The sequence below is a fragment of the Bombus impatiens genome, unplaced genomic scaffold (assembly GCF_000188095.3).
Source record: "Bombus impatiens unplaced genomic scaffold, BIMP_2.2 scf_0248, whole genome shotgun sequence".
Classification (NCBI taxonomy): domain Eukaryota; kingdom Metazoa; phylum Arthropoda; class Insecta; order Hymenoptera; family Apidae; genus Bombus; species Bombus impatiens.
Window position 1 is genome coordinate 331274 of NT_176667.1, and position 24147 is coordinate 355420.

At 43.7% G+C, this 24147-nt stretch overlaps 1 protein-coding gene across 3 annotated transcripts in view; it reads right to left on the reverse strand.

The window, feature by feature from the left end:
* LOC100749404 (POU domain, class 2, transcription factor 2-like) overlaps nt 1–24147 on the reverse strand; it is a 124460-nt gene that overhangs the window by 35938 nt on the left and 64375 nt on the right. For all 3 annotated transcript variants that reach the window (XM_033320134.1, XM_012384273.3, XM_012384271.3), the window contains one exon: nt 22676–22894. In XM_033320134.1, coding sequence (XP_033176025.1) covers nt 22676–22894 — 219 coding nt within the window. The remainder of the gene's footprint in view (nt 1–22675; nt 22895–24147) is intronic.

The window sequence follows — 24147 nt, forward strand, 5'->3', positions numbered from 1 at the left end:
TTGTCTTTGGCTAGTTTTCTTAGGACTGAAGAAATTTGTGTTAATTAATCCCGATTAAGTTGACGTTTCAAGAAGAGATTCTGGAGAATGTGGTTTCGGGAGGACCCGTTCTGGTGCGCTTCGAAATCTTCGCTAAACGCAAAGAGAGAGTTCTTGAAGATTTGTGAATTCCACGATACATGTAGAAGCGAGTGACAAATGACTGTTGACGTAGTTATTTACAAGAGGAAACATTATAATCAAGAAAACGACTTGTATAATATTCAACGCAACCCGTTGCTAAATAAGCAGAAGATCCCACGGAGTACAGAGATAAAATCCTGCATATTATCTCCTTGATTGAACCAGGTAACAAGGCACAAGAAACAAGTATCCATGAACGCGTTCACCGCGTGGCCAGGATCATTTCGAGGTATAAAGGCCAGTCAGATCGTTTCCTCCAGCGAGGGTTTCCAGGAAGCCACGATGTTTCATCTGGATTTCTACTCTGGCAACGCTCTCGCTTGTCCCTCCGTTTCCGCGAAGCGCAACGAGCGTTATACGGGTGCAGAAACCGTCCCAACTGCGTTCCATCCAATTAAATGATCTCGATGCTCTGTACGCGGCTTTCAGGCGTCGGTCGATCCATCATCGGTCGATAATCGTCCTCGAAACGCCTAATCCCGCGACGAAACTGACGGATCATGGAATAATTGCTTACGAGACGATCGCGCGTGATTCGGTGGGGCTGAACTGTCGCTAGTTTCTTTCGCCCCTACTCTAACGGCGTGACAAACGAACGAGATGCACCGGAGGAGGGTAAAAAAAGAAAAACACAACATCGATAGACACGCTGTTAGAGGGGAGAAGAAAAAGATGGTCGCGACACAGAGAAATTATTTGAAATTGATGAGGATGATCGGAGAAGGGTTGGGGTCGCGTGGCGCACATTCGATGCATAAAAGAGCTTTGGCCCCTCTTTTATTGCTTTCCATTCTGTGACACGCGCGCCTGATCTTGCACCCCTTCCTCAAGATCCACCGGTTCCCGCCTCGTTCGCCCGTGGCAATTCGAAAATGGCGCCGTAATTTACGACGAGTTAATTCGACGCGATCCGTGGGTAGGCTTGACCGGCCTACGGGACGCAATAATGTAGTTACTTACGTATATAGCGCGTAGTATTTGGATCTTATACGTATCGGTGCATGCAGAGAGATTTATATTTATCGATCCCCTTGTTGGCAAGAAACCACTCTGTTGATTAAATTTTATGCTGCCACTAGCTATCGAACAATACCAAACAGCGTAGTACTAGACATCGGATATCGTTTCTTCGATTTGTGTGCAGGATAAAATTCAAAGGAATCCGAAATAGAAAGTTTTGACGACCGGTGACGCTACTGTGGCGTCGTTATTATAATAATTTTATGAAACCTGTTACCACATGAGAAGATAAAGTATTTGCAGTTACTAAATATTTCTGTAATCATAAATAATAGCCGGTTACTAATGTGACTTACACCTTAAACTAGTCATGGTCCTCGTACAGATATCCAAATCCAACTCCCGCTACTTTCTCTCAAGGTAACCAATTTATACAAAGTATGATCGCTCATCGTATTAAACTCAAATCATAACCCGTCGCGTATCACGGAAAGAACGATCGTTGAATCGAGGCCCTGGACAACCAACACTTTCGCACGTCTTTTCTTATTACGGTATTTTCGTTGGAATTACCGTGAAACTGTGCAGACACGTCCGACGGGTCGTAGCGCGACGACATTTCGTTGCACGTAGACCAGAAGAGAGAACGAGGGGCCATTAACGGCCTCGTAGGGACGCGTACGCGGACCTTACGCCCGAGGGGATGGTTTTCCAGGCGACTCCGTGGCCACCGCGGGAGGAAGCATCCGGCGCGACGAGGAGAGACAGGGGGGCGAACGTAAGTGCTTCACGCGGCGAGGTAATGGAGTCGACTTATTCGTCAGGGAAACGCCTCGGCCGGGAGCAATCGAGACCGAAGCTACGTGCGAGCAGAAAAAGAAATAACCGTGACTCTAGACGACACCCGGGTGGCGGATTCGTCGCGATCAGATCTCGTGAACGCATGCTGTATGCTGACTAATGAGCTTTTGATTAGAGGAAAAGATGATGGTAGAGTGTTTACATGCAGGACTGTTGCCGAAACAAAGGATTTCTCGTCTCAATTTCTAAACTAAATTGTACGTACGGTGCCCTTTTGGGAATTTGCCTCGATGTGGAGTCGGCACCGCAAAGTTGCAGCTGTTCGCTCGTTAACAACGTTGCACCTTGAACCCAATTTCAGAATTGACTCTTTTATGCCGCGACGTATCGATGCTTCCAAAACACGCAGCCTTTATCTCCCATCTAGTAAATGCGCTCCGTTAAGCGAGTACTTTCGTATACACGTCGAATCTATCCTGCACGTTCGATTAATTAACCGTCGTTTTCCGTGTCGCGAAACATCCTGCCCCATGGCGAATGAAATATTCATCGAATGCAAATGCAGGGAGACGCGTGTATAATCCATTGAAAAATAATAACGACAGAAATTCGCCTTAATTGGCACAATAGCCGCGACAGCGACATGGCTACCTCTCCCTAGTCCTGACGATTACGACACGACCCTATCGTGGTTCTTGGTCGCGTTACAAGCTACCAAGAGGAACGGCCGTCCGCGTTGATGCTCATAATTACGCGGTAATTAGAGAGCTTTGCCATGAGTACGGCGTATGTACATCTTAAATATCGGCCCCCGATCCGCAACTCGATACAACTATGACGTTACGTCTCTCGTCGAGGCAACTTGGAATCATCGTCTCGTGTCCGACGTCTGACATTTTGAAATAGAAATTAAATCGACGGGATTACGCATCGGCTGGTCATTCAAACCATTCTACCGTCTATTCTGTCGTGTAATTTGCAATACAGTAAAATTTAAGCAACCCTGGAAAACAAAATTAAAGTTCTACGCGTTTCATATCTGTTTCAGATAGTCCGCGATAGTAAAAGAAGTTGAACGGTTGATTTAATAGATGTTCGAATGTCTGGTCCAGAGCCAACCTCGTTCTCCAATCGTCTCCATCTTCACCCCCTTTTCAGGATATAATTTCTCGGCGGAAAAAGTTTCTAACGACGGGAAATCTAATATATATCGCATCGAGGCAGCCGGTCTGCCGGTACGAGCAGCTTTTCTTGTAATTAAGTTATAACTAAGGACGCGAGCGCACCATTTCAGGGTAGAAGGAGGAGAAAGAAACGCGAGAATACGCTTCGAAGCTAGGGGCGGCTGAAGCAGATCCTCGCAAGAGTGGAAAACAATAAGAGGGCTCCGCTAATCCGGACGATATATTATATCCAACGGGAGTGCTTCTGGCACTGTCGAGCCAGCTGTATATATACACACGGAGGAGAGGAGGGGGGAGAGAGAGAGAGAGAGAGAGAGAGAGAGAGAGAGAGAGAGAGAGAGAGAGAGAGAGAGAGAGAGAGAGAGAGAGAGAGAGAGAGAGAGAGAGAGAGAGAGAGAGAGAGAGAGAGAGAGAGAGAGAGAGAGAGAGAGAGAGAGAGAGAGAGAGAGAGAGAGAGAGAGAGAGAGAGAGAGAGAGAGAGAGAGAGAGAGAGAGAGAGAGAGAGAGAGAGAGAGAGAGAGAGAGAGAGAGAGAGAGAGAGAGAGAGAGAGAGAGAGAGAGAGAGAGAGAGAGAGAGAGAGAGAGAGAGAGAGAGAGAGAGAGAGAGAGAGAGAGAGAGAGAGAGAGAGAGAGAGAGAGAGAGAGAGAGAGAGAGAGAGAGAGAGAGAGAGAGAGAGAGAGAGAGAGAGAGAGAGAGAGAGAGAGAGAGAGAGAGAGAGAGAGAGAGAGAGAGAGAGAGAGAGAGAGAGAGAGAGAGAGAGAGAGAGAGAGAGAGAGAGAGAGAGAGAGAGAGAGAGAGAGAGAGAGAGAGAGAGAGAGAGAGAGAGAAGAAAGTCCAACAAATAAGGAGCAACAAGACAAAAGAGCATAGCTTTCAGTATGAATGTTTTTTCATTTTATATAGAAGCCTCCAGCTATTTTCATCGATGATCGTAATTATCGCATACCAACGTGACGTTTCGAGATTCGTGTATACGAAATGATGTTTTTTTTACATCCAACCGAATATTTATTAAGACAGGGATGAAGGTTATGCTTGCATTATCAAGACATCGTTGCAATTAAATTTAACGTCTTAAACAGTCATAAATAATTCACGAATTCGTTTTGTTGGAGACGTTGAAGAGCGTTATCGTAGTTTAACAACTTTATACTGTCCACATTCGTTCAGGAATGAATTATTGGCAAATGAACTGTCTTAATGATGAATATCCGCAATTTTTCAGAAAACGCCACCGTACGGATATAACCGTGGAACACAAGAGGGGCGAATTAAAACGGCGCGCCATCGAGGCGTGAGGAGAGATCTCAAGCCTCGATAATTATCGTAGCGTGCAAATATCGATAATGCCGACGACTTGGAAGCGGGAAACAGCCGAGAGGAAACGTAGGTAAGCCGAGGGGGCCGCCGGATGCCCGCCTCCGAACCAACAACTCAATTGCGCGAAATCGAGTTACCTACCAGTCCTGGTGAACGTGTAATTAATTAATTCGAGCGCCATTTTGCTACTGACGGCTCAACGAGAAATATTATTTTCTGGCTGTGCTGAGGAAAGGCCAAAGTGCCCTCAAATTCTATTTGTCTCTATTAATCCTCGCCTTTCTTTCGATTTTTCTTCCTCCAACTCGACTACGATTTAGCCATTATCTCTTCACGTTTCGAAATAACCGAAACGTTAATCGTGAGAAAAGATACCAATTTTCCTAGCTGAAAGAACATATACGTACATAATTAAAGGTTTAAGTTATAGTGAAAAGCATCGAACGCGGTTGGTTCACGGGGCAGGCGAACCGTTCGAGTAACACGGTCACAAATTTGTACGAAACTCGAGGAGGATCTGGTCGAGTGCGCTACAAGGGGAGGCTACGTGTTCGCTTAACAAGGAATTCGAGTCATAACGCTTAATTAAGGTACTGTACGTAAGTAAGGCCCGCATCCACGAGAGGGATAGAGGAGTGGGAAGGTATGAGGGCCATTGGACCCCGGGATCGTGACCAACCCAGAAGCAGGAACGCGGTCAGATCGGTTGATAACGATCTGATAAGGTGCCCTCCCAAGATTACGAGCCGAGTTTCGTTCGAGCTACCTCTCGATGAAACCAGTTTTTCTGCGGGCTCGATTTAATTAGATTTTCCGTGGGATCTATCGGCACTCGCCCTTAACTTTTCTTCGAAATTATTCCACTAAGTAGCTAATGGACTTCTCTCGCGGGTCGCTGTTAGTGTTTAGGAAACATGTGACAAACGTTGTACGTAATTCGTCTCCATTTCCGCGCCACATGTAACATACTATTAATCGTTAATCGTTTGTTCATTTATGTCGGTCTTGGTCTCTACCAAAGAGTTATTCGTACAATAGATATAAGTAGTTAGACAAGATTTTATTTCCTTAGAGAGATTTCAGGAAAGGTTCAAGGAAAAAAATTTGAAGAAAACTTCTTTGATATTGTGCGATAATTTCATAATGAAACTCGAGTTAAATGTATACGCTTTTTAGTTCGTGAATATATAGAGTGAGAAAGATAGCGTTTTGCAATTTTTTATTTTGCATTAGTGGGACAGTGGAACGATCGTATTTGCGTGCATTCTGCTCACACGAAATCGATGAAGGCGTGCGAGAAATCCGCCGATAATGCAAAGCGTGACTGACGTTCGACTTATCGCGCTATAATCCTATTAAAACATCATTATGAGCTTAGCGGGGAATCACCGCAAGTGCTCGCCGATATTTCATGAAAATTTATGAATCCACGGTTCAATTAGCATACGCCCACTGCACAGTTTCTATTACCCTAGGAAATTAAGTACCGAACCAATCTATATAAATTACAAACTTCGTTCTTGAATTATGTGCAGATTCGATCATGAATAATCGAAAAAGAAACAATCTGCAAATAGAATCGAGTAGAAGGGGTTAGAGTGTAGGTAAAAGGATACAGAGTCGAAGGGACGACAGAATGGAATTCGAGTGCGTCCGCCGATAATCTGAAGCGTATGGGGCTAGCAGAAGCTACTATAAACGAAGGGGGTGGGGACTTTAAAATGGCGGGAGCATCCCTTCTCGACCTAAAGGCAACCCCAATCGTTGCACGCTGGTCTAATCACAGAAAGGGGGTTGGTTTTGCATTTCATACCCTAACAGAAGGAGCTCCAACACGCGTCCTCTGTATTTCTTTTAACATATGTGCACATATGAAACTGTATTCGATAATGCAATTGATAAACGATGAATTAAATACATGTAATTTTAACATGATTAGGGCAGAGGAATAAACAACGATAAAAGTACGCCAGAACACAGAAAGCATCGAGCAGAGACTAATTTAAAAGAACACGTTGCTCCATGCGGGACTTGATAGTTTTCCATAAAATTTCTCCAAACTAGATGCTGGTATTATCATTCACAATAATGGAATACGATATGGGTCTTTAAGAACCCCAACGGAGCGGAATCCTATTAGCTCCATTGCAACAAAATCGAACCCTAGTCGAATTATCACAGAAATATTATTCAACACCATTTGTAAGAAACAATCTTTTCTCTTCCACGAGGAAGGAGAATGTTTAAAATGCTTACGTATTGGGAAAGTCGGTTTTGTGTCCGCGTGCATCGTCCTCTTGCTTCCAAATTGATAGATTCCCACAACCATCGAAAAACCTTTGAAATAATCTCTGTGTAATACTAATCCTCCTGTGAACTACGTATTTCTCGTCTCATCAGGGGCGAACTTCCTCTTCAATAACACGTCGTACTTCGTAATTTATTTCACACAAAACGACCTTCAATAATTAAATATACGAACAAGACTTCTGACCTTTGATGATCGATCTCACCTTCACAGAGAAAGAAGCTTTCACCAATTCACTATCGAAATCGAGACTAGGTTGTGGAATAATCAACGTGTAAAACTTGTCCTACGAGTAGTTGATATATTTGAAAAAACCAGGGGTGCCCCAAGTTAGCTTGCCGGGGGCAACTTGTCTACTGGTGAGCCAAGAGCTGTCCGTTCGCGTTGGTCAGCGCTGCCCCTCTTCTCAGCTGGCCCGTCGAGGTGCACCCCCGCAAACCCTCCGCAATACCAGTGTGAAGAAGAGAGAGAGGCGAGGAGACAGAGATCCGGTACGTGCCACTCTCTAGAGCACTCTTCTCTCTCGCCGTGTTCGACAGAGGGTACATACATTATCCGCCCCTGATCCTCGATCCCGAACGATCCACGTCTCGCCAGCTACCGTGCTGAATTATAGAAACGTTCTTCCCTCTTCCTACCACCCCAGTTTTCGACGGTCGTGCAATTGTCCTGCCCTTTTAATTTGGGAAAGATTCTAACTGCATATGAGAACAATAGGAGGTTAGTTGTTCAAAGATGTTAATTACGGATAATTATCAAGGAAAACTTACGTTATGACTTTGTAGCAGAACTCCTTTTGTTCATACAAGTTGTCGAGCAACAAACAATTTCTGTAATTGCAGAACTTTCTGTCATGAATGATTTATGTAAGTAATATTTTGCCCGACGCTAACTAAAATTTCACTCGAATACATGAAAATGCCTCCACTGTGTATGCTTAGGATTTTTTTAGCATTTTGTTGATGGAATGAGGACGACAGGCAGCACTATGATTTTTACGAATCGTAGACGATCGGATGAAGTTACGGAAAAACGACTATGACCGTAGTCTCGTCTCGGAGCAAATTCCATTGCCGGCTATTCTCTCAGCCCTTTCGTCGAAATGAAGGGTGTTTGGTAACAAAGAGAAGAATAAGAGAGAAAAAAAGAAAAAAGGAACAACTACAGCGCAGTTCATTGGAATTTCGGAATACCTCGTCGTTCGGAGGAGTCATTAAGTCGTAAAACTAGAGAGCAACCTTGTCGGTAAAAGAAGCAAATAAAAAAAAAGGAAAAAAAAAGCAAATTTGCGTCCCTGACATGGAGGATCAAGCGTAAGGGCGTTGTAAATTTTTTTTTCTTTCTCACACATAGGAAGATTCCAAATGGGCTTTCCGTGTCTTGCGAAAATCTACATTTACAAATAGTTATTTGCCTGTAAATCTCATCCCAATGTCAGGAAAGATTTTGGGAGTAAATCGACCGTTAAATGACGCTTTATTTGAAAGTTTATTTGAAAATTTAACTTAGCGAAAGTATGGTAGAGTGGCTGTTCCATTAGTCTTGGTTTAATTTATGTTCATCCCGGCTGTTTGCCATTGATAGTCGTTATTGTAAATGTTGATTGAGCAATTGCGATGGAATTGGCCTTCCCACGGTTCGCCGATACCCTAGTTGCCCAGAAAAAGTACAAGCGGCTAACGCTGGGGCACAATTATTTTTACACCCGGATCGATCTGCAAATTATCTAACTCGGTTAATTATTGGCTCAATTATCACCGACCTACGAAGTGGGCCAACGTCAGCAAGCGCTTCGGTGGGGTTCTAATCAAACAATCAAGCACCTCATTACCAATTTTCCCTATACTGTTATCGTACGCAGTGTTTTACTTGTTTCGGGATAATGAAGAGCAGAAATTCTTAGAGTTTTTCATGGACGTGTTTTATACGATAAACCATTAATACGTTAAAGAAAGTTCAAAAAAAGAAGATGAACATATAAATAATGGTGAACGAATAGGGAACAAGCAAAAATTAATTCAATTGTGCAAATCGTTACTGTATATTCTGAAGCAAATAGAAATCATACCAGTCGATACGATTTTACTCTCAACTCAGCTCAATTACAAAGAAGTAACCGAACCTGAAAAAAGCATCGAAGCTGGAAAATGGCCCGCATCTCTTGCTCTGAATTCCCATCCGGTCACGCGACATATATCATTCGTAGCCTCTCTATGTTCAAGATCGATCAGACTCAGAATCGAGCAAATTTTCAGAGAGAGAGGGAGAGAAAGAGAAGCACCGGGCATTCTCGAAAGAAAATGCGAGAGAAAAATGAAAGGCCGCGTTCCGTTCAGCCACCCACGCTTTCAACGGGGCAGCGGGAGAGAGCAACGTAAGGGTCCATTCGCCGCCCCTATTTTGCAACCACCCCCATCCACCGTTTGCCGCCGATAGTGCATTTGACCAGAGCATTGTCCGAACGAACGGTCCATTGTCAGATTGAATCATCGTCCGGGTTTGGAATATTCAGGGATGGCCAATGGTCAGTGACCATTATTGTTAAACTGGCGCGTGTGTGCGGGGCTGCCACTCGTCCGATTCGGGAGAGGGGAAAAATCGACACACTCGAAAATCTGGAACGTGGACATTTCGCCCTTTCATCCGTTGATCTCGAAACTGGACTACCCCCTGGTTTGGTGAATTATTGGCTTTAATTGTGCCTACGGTAATGGTTCGACTGGGACAAATTTCCGGGCGGGAAGCTGGCAGATTGTTCGAAACTGGACGGTCGCGTGGCTAACGCCGATTTCTCGAAAACAGAAATTCTACTCTGGCGTGAAATTCGGGGAACTCACGGGTAAATTGATTGGGTCGGGTATACATACGATGCGATTCGACATATTAAATTCGTTTGTTATGAACGTAAAGGGGAAAGCATGCGTTTTCTGTTGAAACTATTTTTCGTAATTTGGCCTGATTGTAAAAGATGAAAGATACGATAAGACGGGCAGCTACGATTACACGAATTTTCTACCAGGATTCTCTTATTGCCCCGTGTCGAGAGGGGTCAAGCCAGCCTAGGGTGCAGTAGTCTGAGCAGAGGTTAGCGGGGTCAGAGGGCAGATTTTCGCCGACTCGTACGAGCCGGTTTATACCCTTATTATGATGCGAGCACACTAAGGGTCACGACCGTGTTTTCCATGAAACGGGGAAAATAAAATAAACGTGGAACTGATCGAGAAAATGTAATATTGCGACCTTCTATTTCCCCAATATGCAAGTTCATGAAAAACAATGATCTATGATTTTTGTAATTTCGGCAACGGAACAGATTATAGCCTCTCGAGAATCTTTGGGAATTTCTTAAAAGAAACAACGTCGGCCCATCAACTGCTGAAAAGGCGACCACAAAAACTACTTAATGAGTTCATAAGGCTACCTGAAAAGACCAAATGATTTCAATCTTCTTTTCGAAACCTGTGCAGCCCGATCGGCACATCCTTCTACATGCTAATGCGGGAGGATGTTCCAAAAATCTTTAAGACTCTTATTCCCTTCAGGCCCACGTTTCAGATACGTAGCCTGCTGCCGGCTTTCCACGAGAATAGTTCCCGACATTTTTCAACAGTCCGCCTCATTCAGCCGGAAAAAAGTAAATTTACATATCTATGCATTTGGCGAATACAAGGGAGACCCGTGAATGGTAAAGGCCCGTTAGACCTGTTACGTATTTGCTGGAATTTTTAATATTCAGTGACGGCGAACTTTAAAGTCTCAGGACGTTTGGATTTTTGGAAACGGTTCCATGATTACGGTAACATTTACAAAACCGTACAAATCGAAAAAGATCACGGTCGAAGCAAATAATTATTTTTCCAATAGTAACTAACGGGTTCTAATGTATTCTAAAGAGAACTACGAATATTTTGTTTCTGCGATATTTGCGAGTCTACGCTTCCATCGAAAAGCCCATTTCTCTTGGACATCCCTTCAACCCTTAACTTTAGATTTATAGACGGGTAAAAAGAAATATTTATAGCTCAAGTATTTGCTTTAGTTAAATTAGTAAGAAATAGAATAGAAAGAAATAGAATAGAAAGAAAAGAAAAGAAATTAGTAAGAAATCAAATCTGACAGAGTCGATGGTAAAAAATTTAGATGCCTATTTATCAATTACAGTTCCGACAACAATTTTCCAAATTTTTCTCAGAAAATGGCAGGTCATTGTAACGTTCGTTGTAGTAAAGAAAATATTGTGGAAACAGGGAAACTGAGAGGAGGCGATCGCAATTAACGGCAAAGCGTAGCTTGTCGGAAGAAACCCGATAGGCTGTCCATAACCGGATTCCATATGCCTGAGCCGAGGGTTGCCGGCCACCGGCAGGTCCGCGACCCAGGAAGTAGGTAATAATTTCGGGCACAAGGCCCACCGAAATTAGCAGGCAAAGAACCGAGAGATGATTTTCCAAAATAACACGTCCCGACACAATGGCCAAGCAATTTCCCGAGCACCAGCTGCTGCCACCTATCTGATTTATCATCTCGCCACCCCCAACCACCCTGTTTCGCCACTCTTGATCTTCGAAAAAATGGATCTACGATCTATAGATCCCTTCTGTTCGAAAATCTGACCCTTGATTATACATGTGTTCGGAATTATCGAATAAGAAATTTTAGAGATTTCCATGGAATGAAAATTAGACATATATTGAAATCGACGATTATATTTTATAGCTTCTTGCAATATTCTATTTTCTTGTGACTGTATGTTGGCGCTAGAATTATTGAAAAAATTCACAATTTTCCACGGGAACTTTATAGATTTGCAGCGGTACATCCTTGAAAATTTGAAAGAACTTTTACAAAATATATTACTTTTGAACTTCTCTGGTACAAGTTTCGTACTTTACACTTTTCATGTTACTTTACATCAGTCAATAATAATTGCAATTACCGTATCTGGAGACCAATTGTCTTGTTATTAAAAATTCTTTACGCCCATTGAAAGATATTTAATTTATATAGTACTTCCATCAACCAGCATCGATCACAATTCTTCGCACAATTATGTATTCGTTATTCTCAGAGAACCACCAGGGACAGGAAAAGCAACATGCTCGAGTCGCGGAACGCAGAACTGTTTGGCCGTTTGCTTGCAGGAATGCGAGGGACTAACAGATGGGGGTTGAGAGGGGGTTGTTCAATCGGTTATTGATTGGAAATGTAAGCTGGAGCGGAGCGAGGCAGGGGAGGGGGAAGAAGGGTAGAACCAGTACAGCAACGACCCAACAGATGGCCACTGGTCAGCGGGACCGCGTGGCGAAGTTTGCCAATCGAAGGAACAAGTTCGACTCCTTGCTCAAAATTATTAGATCTCCGAAACTTCCAGCCGGAAATTCCTTTCCCTCGACACCTGCTGACGTTGCAATTTCACTAGGAATAATCGGTCTCTCTTCTCTCTTTCACTGCAATTAGCCCAACCATTTCCCTTATCATCCTTCGTATCTGAGCAAAGACTCATCCTAGAATAATCAACTTGGAAAAGCAGCTAAGCTATCTCGTTCGGATCTCGAAAAATCTTTAAATCGAAGTCGACCATCTGCTACGTCCAAACAACGTATGCTCCACGCGAAGGTAGCGATTCACGCTAATCACCGTCGTCCACGTCTGAAAGTGGTGACCACGCGGTTACGAGAGGTGTAAAGGTCGACCAGCCTAGCCGCGAACATGATCATAGACGCGTAGTTGCTAGGTACACGCGTGAAAAAGACGCGTTCTCCTCTTCACACTTCGCCGTGTAAGAATTCATGCAATGCACTTTTTGATAGAAACAAAGAACGCATTCTGGTAGGCTGCAGAATCTTCTCGAAGCATAAATATCAACGATGTCCTTGAATTTCTATGTGTCAACCAAACTTTCGTTTCGCCCGAGAAAAAGACTTTTAATGTTTTAAGAAATTTTCTAACAGTCGAAAGTGACTGAAAGAACATAGAAGAGTTAATATCGAACACAAGGGATTGTTCGTCTAGCGGTCAGCTAGACGTAAGCTGCTTAAAACCGCATCACGCGCATGCAGCGTTTTCCAAGCCTGTGTGTTAAAACGCAGAAACGTGGTGGAAGAATGGATACATCCCTCCTTGAAAGCGACCTCATCCTCCTGGTGCTGAAACCGCAGCACGGAATCAGCACCACCGCCTCCGTGGCCGCTACGATAGTCGGGCTCCCTCGCATCCCCCGGGCAATCTTTTCAATTTAAAGTCAAGCATTATGGCTTAAATTGCATTATGGTTTCCTTCCCCACGAAGAAGAAGGTAGGAACCGAGAGCAGCAACGAAGGGCGGCTCCTTGTAAGCAAGACTCAATCACGCCGCTTAACCTCTGACCCTGCACAGACCGGCCGAGCACACACGCGTCTATACACCATCACCGACACGCGGTTCGTTCAATTCATCTCTCTCCGTTTGGCCACGATGGACTTCATATATAGGAGATGATCGAAGAATGTGTGAGAGGATGTTGTTGCATCACGAGTGTCGTCGTGTGCTTGTTGACCGCGCGGAGGGCCGCGATCGCCGCGGTGTTCGCGAAATTAACCATGGAAACCTGTCCATACGCACGCTCCCTAAGTGCGAACACTTCGTCAAACTTTCTCGCGTCTGCCGTTCAACCTGCTGCTTCGGTAGGAACTTAGGTGTTCAATTTGTCTCTTTGACGTCTGTTATTTATCTTTCATATATTAAACATTTGTTCGAACGATAAGTTTCATTAGATTTTCCGAGCAATGATCTTTGGTTTCCAAGATGAAAAGTTTCTAGGTTGCTAGGATTCGAATTAGAATTTTGGTTTCTAATTTGAAACGAAAGAAAAAAAGCATACTTATGGAATTTACTTATGACATGGAATTTGTTTAGAACATCTTGCGAGTCCGTGAATAATTCTTGGTCCTTAACTTCAAATGAAATAAGAAAGGATACTGCGGTTGAGTTTACTTCACTTATCTTGTGAATAGTACCTTTCCTGTGAACCAGAAATCTACGCTAGAAAGTACGAACAAGGTTTCCAAGTTGCTTTCAAACTTTCAAAAGAGCGTGTGTGTGTGTGTGTGTGTGTGTGTGTGTGTCTAGCAGAAGCAATTATAAAATATCTATACCGACAAATAGAATCGAAAAATTGCAACTAGATCTATACCCGCGTGTAACGCGCACGAGTTCCTCAACGTGCTGGGGCAACCACACACAGCTCGCTATCCAACGCGAATGAATGAAACGACCCAACCCAGGACGGACCTTGAACTTCGCGTTGCCGGGGAAAAGAGTCACTGCTCCCCTCGCACGGCACCTCTAGCTGGCTGTAATAACGCGTTCCTTGCTGTCTGTAAACCGTGTAACAGACACTCCAGCCCCTCTCGCATCTTTTACTTTTTCCCTTTTCGCGTAATACGTTATCAGTTGCACGTTGTACTGCACGCATTTATCACAGAGACGAGACTGCCCGATAACCCTCGATCGTTTCCATAGATCGCGCTACTTTTCGAGCACCGGTAGATCTCGAGGAACGAGGCGCTAAATTTGAATCAAAGACGAACGATTCGTGTATCAACGATCGTATGAGCTTTAGGAGACTCGTTGAGCGGAATATACGATAGAATTAATCAATGGCATTCGTATATACATATTAGTTCTTTTAATTAAACTCAAATCTAATGCAGACTACTCTGATCGCTTATATCGTACATACGACTCAACGGTACTAGTTGACGGAAGAAATTTTCGGAAATGAAAATTCTACACTTCTGTTTCATCGACAAATTTTTCCAAGCTAGCTACCGTGAAGCTGACTAATTCAGAGAATGCCGAACGCCAAAGGATTCAAATTCTCCGATTTCCTACGAGAGGCACCGTCACTCCGAAGCCACGATGCACGCAAGATCGAAGCCCATTAAACCTACCCGCTACGCAGAGGAAACCTGGAACGAACCAGTAGTGAGGAGAGTCGAACGTAGTGCGAGTTCACGCGGGGGACCGTGATCGCCGGACGTGGAAGCATCCTTATCGTCTGCGTTCTTAGCGAGCAATCCTTAAGTAATATATTTCTCGGGGGTAATTGCAGGCAGCGATTTCGTGCGGCTCGTTCGAGATCCGCCAGATACGTCGTGCCGTACCGCGGAGCGTGTATTGCACGTGCAAAAGCGGACGATGGAAAGAGCGAGAGAACAAGAGGAAAAGAAAAAGATAAAAGAAGAAAGAGTAAGAGAGGAACAGCAGGCCGAAGGTAGGTTATACGTACGGTAGGTTGCACGCGTAGGTCGGTACTTACGTGCCTATTCGACGTAGGTAGACACACTTGGTGTTTCCATCTCGATGAAGCGAGATCGAGCGACGCTACGTCGTCGTCGAGCCAACGAAGAAAGTTAAGAGCAACGAAACGAAGAGACGCGATGTGTGTACGATGGAGGAGAGGGAAAAGGGTCAGATCGAGAGAGAAAGAAACAAGGGAGCGGAAGGAGAAAGAGAAAGAGCGCACTGATAGAGCGTAACTGACTTCTTGGCCGGTGCATATTACCGGGCTGTTAGAGGGCGGAGCCGGCTGATGAGTTAGCAACGTATTGACTTTATAATAATCACGTTAGCCGGTCCACCGTGATCCCTTGGTATTACGCGGTGCTTCGCGCCGATTCACGTACCGGGTGATTCCTTCCTTATCCTTCGTACAGCGTGGAAAATGAGAAATCCAAAGGTCGAATTAAATATGAGCATCATGCTCGAAATTCTTCGTTACTTTCCTGGTAACGTACACAACATGGTTAAGGTATCTTGCTAATGTATCCTCGATGAACGTTGCTTCTTAGTAACCGCTCAAAGAAATATTTCCATCATATCGATAAATCTTGATCAATAAACGGTAGTCTTCTTTTGACTGGCCGACGAGACACCAGCGCAAAACCATGGCCCCATAAATCAACGCTACGTCGAAAGAAAACGAATCCTGGAATACGTGGTCGGGCACGATCATTAATATTAACGCCGTCCATGGGCCCGATCGAAATTGCGTTACTCGATTTGGCAGAGGCCAGTTTCAGCCGTGGAATCCCGTTGAATCGAGCCACGATTGATCCAGTGATAGGAAAGACGAGGAATTAGCCTGTGCTTCCACGCATCGAACGTTTCAGGATAGAAGAGTCGAGGGTTTCTCTAGCGGTCTTGGTGGCTTAATTAGTAGTTCGGATTATCTTCCATGGTTTCTCTTTGGACAGAGGCTGTCAGACGCGGAGAAAACACGTGAGAGTAAGGTTCGGTTCGTTACGTATTCACGCGCATCCGCTGGATCGCAGGAAGCTCGAATAGAGCAGCGAACAACGTTCCAAGACTCGTTTCTTTCTTTTTATCGCGTCGTTTTCTTATCTACTCTCTTTGCATGCACCCAGAAACGCTTCGCGTATCGATATAATTTCCTATCATGCTTCGCTCTCGCGAAATTTCACTTTCTTTTAGTTTCCTTCGCTTTGTTTCAGTTCCTTTCTGAGTTTTAAAGGTGATTCGGGCAATTTAGAGAGTGTAAAAAGGCGCTACCCCCTGGTAAAATAGAGTCATCACGCGTGCACAACGTCGGAGAAGTATCCCGGTGAACTAACGGTGACGTTAACCGAGACAAGAAAATAATCGATCCTCCGCCAGACCTTTTTCTCCGTTCGCTATTAATAGAAGCCTCGGCGATCACGATGTTAATAGCTGTTGCACGGGGATAGAAGCGTGTTTCTTGTCTCTTTCGCTAATCTGCATCCCTGGATCCTGTTCTACGATTCTGATGACTGAACCGTCTTACGGCAGATTACTCTCCCGCTATCGTTTCCTCGACCGTGGTAATCTCCTTTTCGCTACTCGAAATTCATGCGAACCTAAACATCGTATCATAAAATGGTGTGCGATAACATCGTCTGTAGCGATGCGAAAAGAAACATTATTTCTCTCAGTATTTGCTTTCATGCTTTTATTCTTTGCTTCTCTCCAAGATTTTCGTACAAGAATTAAGATAAAGGGAAGCAAAGTTGCAAATTGCTTTTGTATCGCCCGGTACACAAGGCGGCGAGCCGCGGCCGGTGAATCGCGCTGACCTCCAATCTCACCTCAATTTGCCTACACGCCGCCATTTGCGTCAGCGGGAACGGCGAGCGGCCTATCTAAAATTATGATCTGAAAAAAATTCCCTCGGCTAGCATGGTGCCTCGCGAACCAACGCACGTCCCGGCGTAATCGATTAATTATGGTAAATCTCGCGTTATTATAAATTTTTGGGATAATTGCGATCTCTTTTCGACTCCTCTCCGAAATATGCTGCAAAATCGTTGGCTTGTGCACGATACGTACAACGCCATTGCATAAATATCGATATGTGTGTGTTTTCCAAGAGGTCGCTTATTAATGTTTAATGAGAAATCGTAACCTGAATCGTTATGCGATAATGCGAAAATGCAAACAATGCGAACGATGTTTCACGAGGAAACAGAACGAGGACGTAACACGACTTGTAGATAAATTCTCGAGGGAAATAACGCGACTTTGTCGTAACCTAATTAACTCTTTAATTAAACTACCGATCCAAGCCACACATTACTCGAACACTGTCGAAACCGCTATCGTTTATAGCCCCATACTAATTTGCGGCGAGCAGCTGCTCGCGCCTCGAGTCCACGCGACTGCCTCGAGCTTTCTGCCGCAACGATGTCTCTCGGTTTATTAAAGCGGGTCATCAATTACCGCCGTGCATCTCATTTTTTCCGCCATGGAGCTCGAACGATCAGTTCATGGGATCAACGTGCATAAAACGCTGATTTAACGTATTATGGTATTCGGCACTTGGATCTTCCCGAAGAATAAAGAAGTGAAGCGCGAATTCTATCGATCTTGAGATGCTATTATCTATATCGGAGATTTTCCTATATATTCATTTATGCGACACTGTTTCTCTTCTTATAACACTATATTTTCTCCTTCTTGGTTTTTTTTTTGCTACAAGTAATTGATATTTCCTCATTCTCTATTATATCAAAGACTAACAGTGTCTCGTAATATACGACGAGTTTGATCGTTCTGTGCTTAGCTGACTCGAATAAACGTATTTTTCCTTAGCTGGGACTTTGCAAGCAAAGCACCAACGTCAAACTGGGAACGTCCCACACTCGACTTAATTGAATTTTCGAGCTTGTTCATCGCGCGAGAACATGCTCGAAGGCGAAGGAGAGAGCTTTCAGCGCAGTTCGAAACAATTCGACCGGCCATAAAACTTTGGTGCAACTTCGGTCACTATAAATCCGGGCTCTTAACTGCGTGACGATAAATCACATAACTTATATGAGAAAAAGAGAGAGACAGAGAAAAATACAGAAAGCGTTAGCTAGCGGAAACTGCGAAACTCGCCGCGTAGATCTTTCCCTTCGATTCTCGTCTCGAAGGAAATTCCTACGTAAAGGATCGATCCCCGAACCCGTGGCCTCTTCTTTCACCTCCTTCTCTTCATCCTCCTCTTCCTCCTCCTCCTTCTCCTCTTCCTCTTCCTCTTTCTGTTCGTTTCTGAAAGCGACGCCAGTACCGCGCAAAGGATATTTCTGTGCTGGCAAGACGCGGCCAGTTAAATCAGAATTCAATTTGAACGACGTTCGAGCTGGGAGATCCCCATAGAAGATACGAAATATTCATGGCGAGAATACTTTATCCGTTGTTATTCTTAGGCCGCGGCCACACGGCCTTCCATAAATACATAGCGCCCCGCAACGACCATTCACGGCGTTTCATCGCAGTCTTTCGTCGCTGAACATCATATCTAAAGAAATTTAGAATACTCTGTGATTATTAGACTGTGAATGTTTATGTATCCATGGGAAATTTATAGCTGCAATAATGCATAGAACGCATGTTTCCTGTGATAGGCAAAGATATATAAGACGTTGAAAGCGTAATGTACTCGTTATATTTCATGGGTTAAATAAATCTCTGCATTTCTTTAATTACATTGATAAAAATACAAATTTGCGTAAACATCTGCAATCTAATAATCATAATCGGGTATAAAATGCTTGATAATTTTCAAATCATCACCTTTAATCTCTCGATGTCGCTTTTGCTCTTTGAATGAAAATAAATCAATACTTTTGTGTATCGACTAATCTCTAATTTGCTAAAAGATAATAAGAGCAATGCACGTGTCTGTCCCTAATTTCTTGTCAACAGGTAATATTATATCAGCGATAATATATCAGATCGACGTGATAGACTGCAAAGTATTCTGCCAATCTACAAAAGTTTCTTGGCCCCTCGCGGGTGGAGCAGTGACGCGGCGCGAGCAGCCTGATCGATTTAGCGCCAAATGTCGCCGTGTTTTACACGCGGCAATAATGGTTGAAATCTATGTAGCCAATATTTCACGGGGTCACCCTTTCTCTCCCCGAACGCGTCCCTTGCGCCGCCGTATATGAAAACGTTCGCGTACACCAGCGACGCGTAGCCGTGGTTATTGGCTCGCATATGGCCGCTGCTCGATATTTCAAACTACACGGTAAAATGGAGATACGAACGGCCTCGTACCGTCATTGAAACACGTTCCCGAGGAAATTTCGAAAAGTTCCTCGAAATATTTCGAAGATTAAGTACACCGAACCATCAACTTCAAATCGACGACGTGATAGATTATTACGAAGCGAATAATATGTATTTTTCTTATTTGGTATTGGATATGCCGAGATAAATTGGCATGCGAAATAATTTGACCGGGCTTGACCGAATAAAAGGAATTTAAATACCTTACGAGGAAGAGGGTGAGCCCAGGGAGAAGAATGATAGTCCCAGGGGAGAGATACATCCGAGAGCGGCAAGAAAGGATCCTTCCGTAACCGGACAGCGTAATTTACACACTACGAGACTACGTTATACAGTTCACTGACTTCAAAGATTACTTTTTAAAAGGCATTTGTCCGTAATTCCTTTGCGTGCCTCTTAATTTTATCTTTTGTTTGGCTTCAATAACCAATTAACGAGCAAGGAAGGCTATGGTTACAGCGCATACCTGCTTCGAAGAATTGTCGTTCTGATGGATGATATATCGGAAGAACGATGCGTTTGCTCTTATAAAAATTTATATATCGACCAACCGTAAGTCCGTAACTATGGCATAATCTTCGACATTTCATATGGATATCTATAAAAAGCGTCAACCTTCCTTCGCAAGGAACCTTAACAAGAAAAAATTCATTTATCTTTTCTCCAGTTTATGGTAGAGTTATGGAACCCCGACACATTTCTTTAATTATTCCAATGATTTATAGATTTTCATAGATCCATTTTAGGGTTCATACCGATTTCCTAGGCGAAAGGATCATCGTTTCGACATGTGTCCACGGTGGGTACGGTACAACGTTTTAGGGTTCTATCCCTCATTCTTCAAAAACCGGCCAGTGCATATGTCGGCGCAAGAAGCATAATGTTATCAAGCTGTCCGACAGAGAGACGGGCAGCGAAAGAGGACGAAACCCTTGGGGAACCTCGTCCTCGCTTTCGTCCACTTCGTCCTTATTGATATACCGAATAAACACACTTGGCAGCTAGGCGGGATAGCTTTGCGAGGCAAATAGACTCGGAAGGACCGCGCTCTTTGGCCTGTATCCGCTCTTAAAGCCGAGACTACGATCGAAATACCACTCCTATATTGCCTTTCGTCCTTCTTAAATGTCTACAGAAATTTGATAAAATATACCGATGCAAAGATACAATTCTTTGGATCTTCGTGTTTACACTAAAAAATTACCATCATTCGAAAGCAACGAGTCGTTCTAAACAACAGGATAACGAGGTACATTTTATCTTTACAACTTGGTATCCTCTGTCACCACTTTTCTCAACTTGAATGCAAAAATTCAAGACGCTCGACGAAATGCTTGCCATTAATATCCGTTTACGTGTCTAAATTTTAGTAAAAACGTGAAAAATATCGAATAATATAAATGTTCGTAAATATAAAAAACGCGAGACGTCGTTCTGTATACACATAGCCTCGAAAACATCCCGACGAGCTAACAAACGACGAACGAAGACGCTAGGTCGTCTCGCGTTACAACCACGCGGCTTTCAACTTTCGACCCTTATCGATCGGTGCCCTTATCGAGCCTCGGCGCACCTTGTCCAGCGGCGGCTCGACGGTAAATAAAGATGGCCGGTTTTTCCCATCAGCTCGCACACACGTATCGCCTGGCTGGACGTTGGTGTGCGCGCCGGCCAGACGGTTTTAAATTCCGCGAGTCAAAGCGATGTTTGACATGGAAATGTTGAACGATGCATTAAACATGCCGCTTCCTCTCTTTTCCACGGAAAAAGAGGAAGAGGATTCAGCCCTGGCTCCCTCCATTGGCTTCCCGTTCGCGGCAACTACCCACAGCGAAAGAGGCCCCCGATCGGGGCCCCCACGCTATTGTTCGAGCAATGTTTATTTAAGCAAACGAAAGAAGCCACCGTTCGAACGCAACGGAGCGAATTCGCCTTCCTCCAGTTCCTCCACTTTGTTGGACCGTCTTCCGGTACGGATCGATAGCGGCGTGATGCGATGCCGCACTTCCAACGCAACGCCTCCGGCAATAATCTACGATTATTCCGCTCTACCTATCTTTTTCCATCGCGGTTTCTAATTAGAGACGAGAATATATGAATATCATAGGGGAAAACGTGGCTAACCTTCCGAGTCTGATATCATTTTATGACTAAAGCACAGTATTTCGATACGACGATGAGAATGAAAGTTCCTCGGTTTTATCCCTCGAAGATGGTTAGAACATAATAATACTCAGCACAAAGTGGAATTATTAGAGAGAGAATTTTTTCTTGGCATATATGAGAAGATATTTAAACTGTTTTACCGTGCCATTTCTTTTACCATGCCATATGTTTTCCTGTGTAATTTCAGAAGTGTATAAAATTAGACAAATATAGTCTCGGTATGGGATACTAAAGGAACCTAATGACTTATTAAGATTAAATACTTATGAATTTAATTATCTTTGAGAAATGTTGATGTATACGTAAATAACTACTTTGTACTTACTTGCTCGGACAAATTGCGTACTTTCGAAAAGTTTACGATGTAAGAAGATAAAATATACTTTAATAAATTTCGTTAAGTTTGCTGAAAAAACATAGTAACGCTACATAAAGATAATAATAATGGTTATTGTCGACAATTATTGGCACAAGCGGAAACGGGACGAGCATTGCCAATCGAGGCATCGTGATTGGCTGAGCCGCCTGCGAGGGTCGGAAGCGAGCACCTGCGAGGGACAATTTCGATGGACCTTTCCCTAAAAGGAACATCCCCACTCCCATTGTCCGGCAAATGACATCAAGCTTATTGCATTATTTAAAGAGCCCCGCTTTAAGACCGTTTTAAGCCGCTGACCCTCCGGTTTTTCGGAGTGCTGCCACCGTTCTCCATCGGAGTGATTCTTTCTTCTGTGGATCGCGTCGGGATCGATCTTATCGCGTATTTGCAAGCATAAGTTATGTGGATTTGTCCGATCGTTTTACCTAGCACTTAACTGCCTTCTGTTGGTATCTATTCATAGTAAAATTTGTATCTGGATATAGTCACGATATTTACGTAGACGCGTAAATGTTTTTCTTTCGTCAGAGACATCCTTGTTTTAAATAATAATAATAATTACTTTAACATATCATTCGCTGTCTTGTTTTACTTTTTAAATCTTAAAATTTCCTATCCTAAATCCTAAAAATCCTAAAATTTCAACGTACAACTGTTTAAAGAATGAAATTCCCGGGTGGTTCTATGATATTTTTACGAGAAGATAAAACTATTGATAAAAGAAATATAGTTAACCCACATTAGTGCCGAGGCGTGGGGAGCCCAACAAATTTTTGCAGAAACTTAGAATTTTCACTTACCAGGAGAAATACCGAGTTTCACGTGCAGACTGCTGGGACTTCTGTGATCGGGAGTGGTTACGGGGGCGGCAATAGGTGGTGACAGGTGGGGGTGTGCCGGTGCTCCGCCACCTGTCGTTGTCGTAGTAGTCGTGGTGGTACAAGGATTTAAGGGTGAGGTCCTCTTGAAAGACTGTTCGGTCCGCCACGTGACCTCGTTATCGCCTATCCAAACTTTACCTGCGAAAGACACACAAAAATTAGCATTAATTTGCTGTCTTAAATATCTCAAACTTTATTTAGTGCCTAACGAAATTGTTTGTCCTTTCAATATTGCTAAATGCGATCGTTACGTCTGGCTATATTAATATACACACTGGTACATATAATGAGTCGAATAACGATTTACGTGTTTGTTAATTCAAGGCAACAACCGCTCGGAAATTATTCTTACAGACAAGTAATACTATCGAGCATCGGGATCAAATTGCAAAAGAAATTTCCCCTCTCGCTGTATTAATATAACGCTGGGGCCTTTGTGTCTGCGCAGAAAATGGCTTCTCCCCCTTCAAGAGTCCACGTAATTAGCAACCCTCCGAATCCCCTATTCCTGCCAGTTTTCCCGGCTTTCCCTCGTTTCCCTTAATTTCTGGGAACAATCCCGGGCTCTGGATGTTGTTCCAGTCTGCAGTGTCTAATTACACCCCGGACATATAACGCTTTCAACATGGAAAGTTCTCGCTACGAGATATATCGTATTCTCTGAAATTCCAAATTTTCTACTATGCATCAGTTACACGCTTTTTCATTAACGCTTCATGTTTGTTTGCTCGAAACTTTCACGAGTCGATTGCATTACTTTTTGACATCGGCGAAGTTCTTTTCGTTTATGAATGCACTCTCACTCGTAGGTTATACTTTTTCATATTCAACTATATTCATGGAACAATGTCTATTGAAATGATAAATAAATAAAAATACATAAAACAAAGATATTCAGCTACAGATATTTGTACTCCGAAACGTAGGATAAAATCGAGAATTCATTTTCTATCCCCTGAAAAGAATCTAAGAATCCAAATATTATCGAGATAGTTAGGATTTCCTAGCTATAACATACGTGACGAAAGCTGCACGCAAATATAATCCCGCATGCGTGAGACGTGAGTCAGCCCCTTATTTGCTTGATGAATGATTTAGCCTCGATCCGTCTCTCTCCATCGCATCGGTATCTCGCGCCCCTACTCGCTAACGAGGGCGAGAAAGCGAACTTCCCGTGTATTGGTAAATGAGAAAAAGAGATAGAGAAGAAAGGAAGAGAAGAGAGTAGAAACCGAGGTCCATCGTGGCGATTCGAACGACGGAGGGTGGTCGGGACGGCGAGCATTCGCGGAAAGTACTGTGGGAGACACGGAGGAGAGGAAAGAAAGTGTAGCTGGCGCTAACTAAGGGCGTCGGCTAATCAATATCATCAGAGAATGGCCGCTGACCTC